This window comes from Atractosteus spatula, chromosome 22, assembly GCF_055471065.1.
Source record: "Atractosteus spatula isolate fAtrSpa1 chromosome 22, fAtrSpa1.hap1, whole genome shotgun sequence".
Lineage (NCBI taxonomy): Eukaryota > Metazoa > Chordata > Actinopteri > Semionotiformes > Lepisosteidae > Atractosteus > Atractosteus spatula.
In genome coordinates, this window is record NC_142727.1 from 5445809 (window position 1) to 5456896 (window position 11088).

General features: G+C 43.3%; 1 protein-coding gene across 5 annotated transcripts; it reads left to right on the forward strand.

Annotated features, from left to right (window-relative positions):
* Window positions 1-2129: 2129 nt before the first annotated feature.
* thy1 (Thy-1 cell surface antigen) lies at window positions 2130-10876 on the forward strand. 5 transcript variants are annotated; one of them, XM_088939477.1, is made up of 4 exons: window positions 2130-2192; window positions 7328-7385; window positions 8413-8736; window positions 10289-10876. In XM_088939477.1, the coding sequence occupies exons 2-4, from the start codon at window positions 7349-7351 to the stop codon at window positions 10390-10392; spliced, it is 465 nt and encodes a 154-aa protein (XP_088795603.1). In that variant the 5' UTR covers window positions 2130-2192; window positions 7328-7348; the 3' UTR covers window positions 10393-10876. The 5 variants fall into 5 exon arrangements, with proteins under 5 accessions (XP_088795603.1, XP_088795604.1, XP_088795608.1 ...); XM_088939478.1 differs by having other exon boundaries at window positions 7331-7385; XM_088939482.1 differs by lacking the exon at window positions 2130-2192 and adding an exon at window positions 2199-2510 and having other exon boundaries at window positions 7331-7385.
* Window positions 10877-11088: the final 212 nt, after the last annotated feature.

An 11088-nucleotide genomic window follows, 5' to 3' on the forward strand; every position in this document is an offset into this window, starting at 1 on the left:
TCTTCACGCCTGTACATGCAGGAACAGTCCAGAAATGTGCATCTTGTTTTGTCAGAAAATTCCCAGATTTGTTCATGTGTGCTTCCCTAAATGGACAAACGAACAAACTGTCAAACAGGTTTCACTTGACTCGAAGTGTGATAGTAGCCTCATGTTCTTGTAAATATTATGACTTAAGAAAGTCAATATCTGCAAAAGTTAAAGTTATGAAAGTATTTACTGTATATGTTGATCCTAGAGAAACTGTTTTAAGGTGCAGTTAAACAGACTGGTTTTTCTAGATTAGTATTTGTGTTGCTTTTCCACAATAGCAAGTTTATAGGTTGCAGACTGACGTGTGAAAATGAAATCATAAATGACACTTGCCTAATGTCACTTCTGCTGCCATTTATTTTTGCTTCAGTTAGAATACCAGAACAAACACAGCAGTTGTGGGCAGCTAGTGTCGAAATCATAGCTGTGGTCATTGCTGTTTTTTGTCAATACTTTTCACAGAATCCACATTCTCCTCAACCTGTATATCTTTAGTCCTTAAACTAGCAGTAGACTTTCAGATAATTGTGCATGATGAAATACAAGGGTTTATTTCAAGTAGGAGATAAGATATGTACTAGACTCAAGAGTGTCACAACCCTTACCAGGAGTAATTGTTTTTTTTATATATAATGGATATAGCCATTAAAAGCTTTGGTTTATAAGAATCCTTCCATTTTCAAACCGCTTCTTCCAATTCAGGTTTGCGAGGGAGCTAGTGCCTATTCCCAGAAAGCATGCTGTTGCAAAATGCATGTTGCTATTGCAATTATAAAAGCTTTTAACACATTAATAAAAATAGCTGGACTGATCTTTGAAAGCCTTGCTTGATGTTTCCCACTTCAAGATGTCTCTTTCATCTGATGACTTCTTAAACCATAATAATCCTTGACAGTGACCAGACTCCTGCATTTAGACACTGAACACAACACTAGGGGTAGTCAACAGTACCTGCGTGGCACTATGCGAGGGGTGAGATCTAAAACAGGGGCTCAGGGCTAAGTGTCCCTGGGGCAGCAGGTGTTAAACCACAGCATGCCCTGTTGTCTCTGCAAGTCCCTTTGGACAGGGACATCATCCAAACAACACATTGAGGCCTGTCCTCCAGCCCTTCCCCATGACCTGGAGCTGTGCTGTGTGGCTCCTCACAGCCCCCTGAGTCTGGGCAGGGGATCCCCACGAGAAGACGGGCACTACAGGAAGTGGCGACTCCACTTCAACCAAGTCTTAGACAAGGCTTTGCAGTCTTTGGACACATGGTTTAAGCAGTTGAAAACATGTTGATTTATTTGGCTTTTTGAGTAAATTTCAACAAATTCCAAGTAGGAATTACAAAAACATGCTGCTGATTTGGAAATTGCGCTAACAGATGTCAGACTCATTCAGGAAAACAAACGTCAAGTCTGTAAAGTTAGCAGATTTAGATGGTCATATGCTGGTCGAGGAAATTGAAGTACTGAAGCCAGTGCTTCCTTCATACATTGGAAAGCCTTTGAAAATCCTGGAATTCCTTGCTTTGAATCAGGATTTCCAATTTTTTTTTATTGCTCTATGTATATTTTTGACAATTTGAGTCACAGTGGCAGAGGGGAAAGGAGCTTTTCCAAATTAAAACGAATCAAATCTTATCTAAGGTCAAACATCCTCCAAGATAGTCTCAATAGCCTTGCAATATTATCCATAGAATGATGAAGCAAAAAAACTAAATTTCGACAAAATTTTGAAAGTTTGCAGAACACAATGCAAGAAAGATTTCTTTATAAGTATAGTTTTGTTTAAACACGTTTTATGTCAAATGATAAGCTAATAAATATAGATATTGTTTAATTTTTAATACAATGTAACAGCATATATTCCTGATACCTAATTTAAAATAATATGAAGTCCAGGAGGCCCCATTAAAACGGTCCAAATCGGGCCCTGTAATTGCTAAGGCCGGCCCTGGTCGCCAGCAGGACATTTGCCAGGTGCAGAGCTCGACTCCGCGCGCTGTCCTGTGTGGAAAATTTCGAGGTACCTTTGCAGTTAAAAAAAAAAACAGGATGGGAGGGACACGGCGCTCTGCCTCCTTGTCTCGGCAAGATCTTCACAACGCGTCCCGCCCCGATGTAAAAACTGTCTTCGACAACAGACACGCCATCTGCAACGGGGATAAGAAGGTAAGATTGGAGACCGTTCCTTCAGCGGAAACCCATTACGATCTGAAATTGCAACTATCACTCAGACATGTTTTAGGGATTGTTTTAAAGATATACTGTAGAGGGATAACACAGATAATACGAGTTTATTCACAGTTTTTTTTTTTACGTGATCAAATCAAATTTCTTGACAGCTGCTTAAAAAAGAATTTCGTCTCTAGCATTGGGCAACGCTTGCGAAATAGCGAAATACATATAGTCGATGTAAATGAAGCGGCCAAGACCGAGCAGCAGGGAGGCAGGTCGGAACAGGATCATTGGAATTCGGAATGCGCGGCGGTAGGTGGGTGAACTCCCTGCAAAGTTGTAAGAAATACGCCCGAGAACTACATTCGTGCCTTGTGAAATGAACACTTTACTCACGAATACTAGCTCAACCGAGCGATATATACTGTATACTCACCATTTTTTGCTCGTTAACGTACCCTCCTAATACGAGATCCAACCTCATATTTCCGTAGAATTCATGTAGCTGTAGTGTAGCTTGTTCTTGTATTCTTTAATTTTTCACTCCTCTTTGCTGTTGTCTTAACGGAAATTGTAAGAGTATTCTAATAGTAATGGTGTATATACCGTTATACAATTATGATGTATGTTGTATTTTGTATGCATAATTTGTAAAAACGTTTAATTTTGATTATGAGCTCTATGGTTGCACATTACAAATATCAATAGGCAGCTCGATGCTCTATCTTACTTTTACAGTTATGGGTTTTATCCCTTGACAACACATGATTATTAACTAATTTTGTGTAGTAAGAAACCTTGATTTAGTTCGTCATTTTTATTCTGTGTACTATAGAGACCATGTGATTTTCATCTCCTAACTGCTTCATAGTGCATTTAAACATAACAGAGAGACTATTATATATATTTTAATAGGAAATTCGTGTGGGTCTTACGAGGTTTTGTAACAAGTCATGCTCGTATTGAGGGTTTGAGTGTAGTTTTAGATTCGAAGCGAAATGTTTTTGTCTTTATCCTTTTTAGTTGCTTTCACTCCGATCTACCTCCACTGCAGACAGCTTATACCCTACAGCACTGCACTTACTAGGCTTCCCGATAGGAGAGGCTGGAGCGTTTCCCCACGGTGCTGAAATAGCCAAATGGCTTCGTATTCTTAACTACGAGAAAACTGGTGTCATTAGAAGGATGGTGTTTTTAACACATTGCAACAAAACATTCCAGTTCTTAAGTTTTTACTTTTTTCCCAGAGAGGGAATTGCTTTACTACACACGGTTAACTTTCGTAACACTTTCTTAACTTATTTCTTAACTAGCCTATTTTTCGCTTGATTTAAAAACTTGTGACTACTGCTCATCATCTGACTCTGCTCAGGAGTTACTGGGACAATTCTACGGAAGTACTGTGAAGAATGGGGAATCAGAAATGATAAATGGATAATTCTAAAGGCGAGGCAGCGATTTGTAAACTGACATCCCTTTAATAAAGGCGAAAGTGTTACTGACCGATCAGCATTACAGGTTTCAGACGTGTCTTCAAAGTGAGCAGACGGTGGAATTCGTCTTTACCAAATCCGTTCACCCGTTTCTAAGCGCGTGGGAGCCAGAGCATAGCAAGCAACAGGCGCAAAGCAGGGTACACCGTAGACGGGACAAGAAGCTCCATGAAGTTGGACCCCTACAAATAGGTTTGTCCGTTTGTGCCGGTTTGTGCTGTTGAAAGTAACTTCCTAGCTGCTTTCGTTCCCGAAATATAGCGGCTTCTTTTTCAGGTGAACACGTGATCGTGTACGGCGACTTTGACCTCCAGTGACCCTGTCTATTGAGTTCAAACACCTTGTTACTGGTGCGATGATAACAATGTCTGCAATTTTGTTTCTGTTTGCCCGGGTGGGGGGCGGCGGTTGGTTTGCATTTAATACCAGTATCTTCTGTGCGTTTGTGTGAACAGGAAAATTAAATTTGTCGCCAATATCATACTGTAACGCGACGGGTTCGGCAAGGATGGAGACAGGAATTCAGGCTCTTGTTAACTGAGAACACGGCGCTTTATTAATCGGTCAATCTTCCGGCACAGCAACCGCAACAGAGGGGAGACGGTTACGGTACAACACACTGGGGTCAATTCGGGTACAGTTACACAGGGTGTAATTGGGTACATGTATAAAAGGGGTGCAAAACCAGGGAAACTACATGAGTCCGGGCGATCTTGCGACTCTGTACACCTGTTCCACAATTGGTCAGCTGCACTGGCCAGCGGCTCTCTAAGTCCCCGTCCTGCCCCTCGCCGCGCACCCCAGCCGTGCGCTCTTCGGCCGCAACGCCAGGCGAGGGCGCTACAATACCCTATTCAGAAGAGTTGCGGGTGTACCTTAATGTTCACTTAAAAAGTTGGCAAACAATTGCATGTTCTTACAAAGAGGCTTTAACTAGCACGTCTAGGATGTTTTTTAAGGGGCACTATGTACAAAGTTGACCCAGGTAGTTCATAACACATCAGCAAAACAACATTGGAAACTCTACCGTCGAACACATGCAGACTGCAGCAATATTGTAAAAGTATTTTTATTTTCACATAACAGAAGTGAACATATGTCCAAGTTCTTTTAAAAAAAATGTTGTATGAGTTCTTATGCGCAAACATGAAACTATTAACTAAAAGTCTTTTTATTTTTGTGCACCTTGACCTCTGAAGGTACCATATCACCCTGCAACTCACAACTGGTAACACACTGAAGCTAAGCAGGTGTGAGCCTGGTCAGTACCTGGATGGGAGACCTCCTGGGAAAAACTAAGGTTGCTGCTGGAAGAGGTGTTAGTGGGGCCAGCAGGGGGCGCTCACCCTGTGGTCTATGTGGGTCCTAATGCCCCAGTGACAGGGACACTATACTGTAAACAGGCGCCGTCCTTCAGATGAGATGTAAAACTGAGGTCCTGACTCTCTGTTGTCATTAAAAATTCCAGGGCGTTTCTCAAAAAGAGTAGGGGTGTAACCCAAAATTTCCCATTGGCCCTTACCAATCATAGCCTCCTAATAATCCCCATCTATGAATTGGCTTCATTACTCTGCTCTCCTCCCTACTAATAGCTGATGTGTGGTGAGCGTTCTGGTGCACTATGGCTGCTGTTGCATCACCAATGTTGCACATTGGTGGTGGTGGAGGGGAGTCCCCATTACCTGTAAAGCGCTTTGAGTGGAGTGCCCAGAAAAAGCACTATATAAGTGTAAGCAATTATTAATTATTATTTCTCCCAGGTGAAGTTGTGTCTGCAGTATGCAATGCACTGATCCAGGACATGCTTGCTTGTGCAGCTTCTTGAAGTCAGCAAAAATGATGACTGCATTTATTAGTGCTCCATTTGTGCTGGTTTGTGCCATTGAAAGTAGTGTTTGAGCTGTTTTTGTTACTGAAATATAGCACCATGTTTTTTGGGGTAATCATGTGACTAGCAACATGGTTGCCAGTTGTGAGCTGGAGAGTGATATAGCTGCTGGCATATCATAATAGCATGCTTGAACTCAACAGACAGGGTTACTGACGGTCAACATACATGATCATGAGATCACCTGAAAAAGAAGGCGCTGTCTCTCAGGAACAAAAGCAGCTGGGAAGCTACTTTCAGCAGCACTAACGAATGAGACTAGTTCGGTTCTCCTACAACACTGTAGGGGGGCTGGGTGAGGTCACACCCTGAAAAGAAGGCACTATATCTCGGAAACAAAAGCGGCACAAACGCTACTTTCAACAGCACAAACTGGCACAAACACAGCACTAACGAATGCGATAGGTTTCATTGTGTGTGCTGTTTGTAGGGGGGCCAATGTAATGGAGCTGGGACAGCATCCATTGCTGGAGACGCACACAAACACAGACACACTCACACTTAGGTCCAATGTTCCCAGAAGCCAATTAACTTACCAGGACTGTGGGATGAAACTGGAGCACCCAGAGGAATACAGGGAGAACATACAAACTCTATTTAGACAGCACCCCAGGTGTGAAATTGACAGGACAGGGCCCCAATACTATGAGGCAGCAATGCTAACCACTGTACCATCATGCTGCCCAGCTTTACCAAATGAAAGAGAAATATAAATCATAGTACTGTCTATATACAGCAGATTATGAGTGTATATTCTGATGGAAAAATGAAACGCAACACCTCCTCCTCCACACTCTGGCCCTCCCGTCTGTGTGGAACAGACTGAAGAGTGACTCATCCGTGAAGAGAACCTGATGCCACTGCTTACAAGTCCATCGCAGCCTCTGTCTGGCCCAAGCCAGTCGGGTGTGACGTCTAGGATGTGTGAGCAGAGGGCATCATACAGGTCGCCTTGCTCTAAGGCCAGCAGCATGGAGCCTCACTGTCCTGTCACAGATACAGGCATTGTGTCTGCCGGCAGTTTCAGCAGCAATATGGGTGGCAGATCTGAAACAATCTCTCAGATGGACCAGTCTGATATGTCGGTCCTGCTCAGGTGTGGTCACTCGAGGGTGACTGGATCTTGGATGGTCATCTGTCCTGCCAGTCTGCTGAGACCTTTTCTGCAGTTGGGACACAGTGGAATGACTTACTCCATAGTGTCTGGCAATGCTGGCACATGACATGTCTGCCTGCAGCATGCCAATGGTCCTCTCCCTTGCTTCTGGTGACATTCGAGGCATTATGGAATGCACAGAAAACTGGCCTTTTTCTAGTAGTGATCTAAGCTTTGAATTAAGGCCTTTTTAAAGGTGACCTGATCAGGCATTGTTCCACCTGGACCTCGTTGGGTAAAAGTTCCCCTTAACGAGCTTTCGTGTGAGTGGCAATTTGCAATGCCTCACTGCACAAGCTGCATTGCTGGTCAGAGGGCTTAAAACAAATTGACAACTTTTTGTGAAAGTACATATACTATAACTATAGTATTATCATTCCAGAAAATGTTGCATTTCTTTTTTCCATAAGTATGTAAGTTTTGCCCACAAGAGATTTCTGATTCATGTGTGATGTGGTGATATTGGAACAGATGGGTTTCAGTGATCTTGTCATTCTCTGTGTCACATCTGCTTCTCTGCTGGAGGCCATTGATGGAGTGAGAAATGTCTACATGTTCAAGTCTATTCACTGACATTTCCTTTCTGGCTCAGCAGCTGATCAGAGCTACCAGGATGTATCTCTCTCCCTCGCTGATCCTCCTTTTTTCCGGTAAGAAACTTGGCTTCTGCCCCAATCTGTCACAAACTCTTCCCCCTGTCATGCTGTTCTATGGGTGCCCTGCAGGGGGCACTCTGTTACCTGTGTGTGAAAGTCTTCTAGCAAACATTGCTCCTAAAAGAGGTATTTCAAGGGTGAAGCCCATATCCGACCAGGGGGAAGCCTGTGAGTGTCGCTACGGTTCCACAGCGCTCTTCAGGTCAGTACTGCGATACCAGTTTCCCCAAGTACACAGCTTCTACTTCCTACTGTATTTAGTATCACCATCTACACAGTCTCATTGTGTTTATCTTATGTATTTTTTTATTGTTGTTGTTGCTGTTGTCTTTCTGTAGAACACTTTGAGAAGCCACCTTTAAAGGTGCTATATACAATAAACTTTATTATTATTATGAATCAGTTGTGTAATAATAAATTACAGCTGTGCTAATGTAGTCAGTTTCCAGAAACTGAAAGCAAAATGTGGGAACCTGAACCTGTTGTGGTTGAGCAGATTATTGACCTGAGGAGCTGATTAGTGTGCTGTCTAAAAGACCACACAGAGACTCAGTCTGTCAGCGGTGCCTCTGTATTATAGCTCCTGCTCCTTTGGCTGTCACAGTGACAGATTAGCACCTGCTGGATACAGAATATTTCAGTGCTGCAGCCTGCAGTTAAGGATTGTGCATTCTCAGAACCTGAAAGGGAATTATTCTGTCAAACATCTGTTCTATTTTTCAAATTATGCCAGCCAGGAAGAACCCAGTGCTGAGACTGTGACCCAAGTTTGTAAATTGTAAATTTGTAAATGCAGATTTTGTGGATTTAATGGAACAGAAAAGTATTTGCATTGTGGAGGCAGCCCCTCCCTTCAGGTCTGGGGCTGTGTCTTGTCAAGATCATAAGTCCTGACAAACAGACTCATCTGAACAATGGCTTTCCTCCACAATAAAATTTGTATTTAGTTTTAATCCATGCCACAAGGTTTGGGGAAATCAGGAGCTTGAGCCGGTGTTTACCATGTCTGTGTCCTTTGCAGTGGTATCTCTTGCACAGAAAGTGACAGAACTGTACCCCTGCCTGACCAAGGAGAACAACCTGAGGATGGACTGTAAGTATGAGGTCTCCAGCCTCTCCCCCAACCCGGTCTGCAACTTCACGCAGGACGGCAAGCTGATGGGCAGCACCGACCCCAACGCTCAACCCGACAGCACCTTCAAGAACCGGGTCAACGTCAGTCTGACAGGAAGCAGCATGTGCCGCCTCTATCTCACAGGCTTGTCTGATGATAAGGCCTACAACTACATCTGCATGATCACCCAGAGCAGCAAGTCCACCAATATGACCAGGACCGTGGGAAAGAGTGAGTCTCACCTCGTTGTTCTGTCCACTAAATGTAGGATATTCACCCCTCCATCGCTGCAGACAGGCCTTGACTACACCAATACCAATACACTTTATGATTAATAAACCCACTTGCACCGTCACCAATCCATCCACCCTTGTGAGTCTGCAAAGCAATGTACTTTGCTCATCTTGCAGATGCATTTGTATGTAATGGATTACTGGATTAATTAAATATTGTGTACTTTCTAACATTATTACTGCCCGGCAGCTTCCTGCTTAAAAGTAAATCATAGACCTAAACCATTTCCTCCTTTCCTGCAGCAACATATAAACATGACAGTTTAGCAGCCATCTGGCAGAGGGTGTGTATTATGTTGTCAAAGTTCTGCTGATTAGATCCTCAGTTTCCTCTGATGCAGGAACTTCTCAGTCAGATTACAGGTATGAAACCCAGAGCCAGGACTAGCTCAGTGATGCTGGGATCGGCTAGCATCTGCTGACACTTCCTGCTTCTCTTAGCAGAGTGAAATTTCTTGCAGTCCTACTTTTTCACCTGGACTCCAGCAGGCTATTTCCTGCTCTCCACTAACTCTGAAACACTTGGAAAAGAACATGTGAGATTCAATACAGGCTGCTCACACCCAGTGTCATGCTGAAGTGATGCCCCAAATTATAGTGCTTCCTGTGATGAGGTACAAGAACATAAGAATGAAGTTGAGATCAGACTACTTTTGTCCCTTCTGCTTATGTGTATGCTTAGTAGCTCATCACATCTAGAGTTGCTGTCAGGATGAGGCTTATAGGGTGAATGGATCCTGTGCAGGACTCAGGAGACAGAGAAAAACACTAAGCCGAATCGCCAAGGAAAAACGAATACCAGGAAATAAGTGAGTAGGTCAGAACACAGAGAGACAACGAGGAAGCAACAATCCAAATAACAAGGCGAAGAATGAATCCAGGAAGCAGGCGGGCAGGTCGGAACACGGAGAGACAAAGAGGAAGCAACAATCCAAATCACAAGGCGAAGTCGAAAACAAGGAGCAGGCTAGGAGATCAAATACCGAAGTTTAAGCAAGAGAATAACACGCACTTGGGAGCTCGATGAGTATCTGCAATAGTGAGCGGGGAAGTGAGAAAAGAGGAGAGCTAAAATAGTGAGGGGAGTAAACAGTGATAGGTGTACTATTTGTGGCGTGAGCGTTTGTTAAAGGGTGTGCGCGTGGGAATGCAAGACGGGACAGAGACGCGAGTGGAATGCGTATCAGTTGCATTCAGGCATTACTGTACAAATCCCAGAGAGGTTCAAAACTGTCAGACATCCACTTCTCTTTGTGCAGCATCTGTTTTCTCTCTTTACAAACCGCTTCCCAATAAGGTAGGGCACAGTGCCTTGTAAAGAGAATAGCTGGCCAGCAGAGAGGTGCTGAGGGGTAAAGCCATCTCAGAGTGGGGGGGTCTGACGTGTGAACGGAGCTGTCTTGAAGTAAAGGGTAGCGCCTCGAAGCAAGCTGAGATGACTCTGTAAGAAAGCCGATCTAGTGTAAAAGATTCTCTCTCTCTCTTTCTAGGGGATCTCCAAACCTGCTCTGCTATCAGTGTGCTGTTCCAGGCTGTGCCTACAATGCTGCTGTGTGTGATGTCATTTCCTTTGCTGCTTGAACTCTCTGTCTGAACACCACAAGACAGTGAGCACTGAGCTGTGGGATCTATTACACAAACATTTCTAGCCTTGTGAACTAAGTCAGCAGTGGGTCAATTCCTTCTAGATTTAAGCAAACATTAGTATAACCAGTATTTTGTGTGAACATTTTTCATTTATAATAAGAATATAGATATCTTATTGGGATGGGCAGACATTTTCAGCCTTTCTTTGGGGACTTACATTAATCAAGCCAAAGACTGTGGAGCGGAGATGTGGATGGGTCTTCATAATGTAAGAACTTGTGGGAAGAGGGATGAGACTGTGTGTGTTATGACAGGAAGAAACGTGTAAAATATTTTCTTGTTAAACCTAAGTTCTTGAGTGTTTCTTATTCTTTGTATGAGTTCCTAAAAATGTAGTGTGGGTAACATTGTCTTCAGTACTGTAATATCCCCATTCACCTTGCTCTGTCCTGTGGCTCCTTCAGTAAATTCTGACTGATGCTTTCAGAATACCCGGTGTCCTTTTAATGTATGTATAGATATAGGGGAAGGGGTATTTATGTGCAGGGAGGGGTTATTTAAACTACTTTTTAAAAGCCACAGTAACATCAATTACACCTTAAGCACATAATCCATCCATTTTCTAACTGCTTTATCTAGTACAGGATAGCAGAGAAGCTGGAGTCTAACCTGGGAAGCAACTGGCAGAAGGCAAGATACACAG

Excerpts from the sequence above, each read along its gene's own strand:
- thy1 (XM_088939477.1), top strand. The coding sequence starts at position 7,349 with ATGTATCTCTCTCCCTCGCTGATCCTCCTTTTTTCCG. Across the intron at positions 7,386-8,412 it reads GCTGATCCTCCTTTTTTCCG|TGGTATCTCTTGCACAGAAA; the intron begins GTAAGAAACTTG and ends TGTCCTTTGCAG. Across the intron at positions 8,737-10,288 it reads GACCAGGACCGTGGGAAAGA|GGGATCTCCAAACCTGCTCT; the intron begins GTGAGTCTCACC and ends CTCTCTTTCTAG.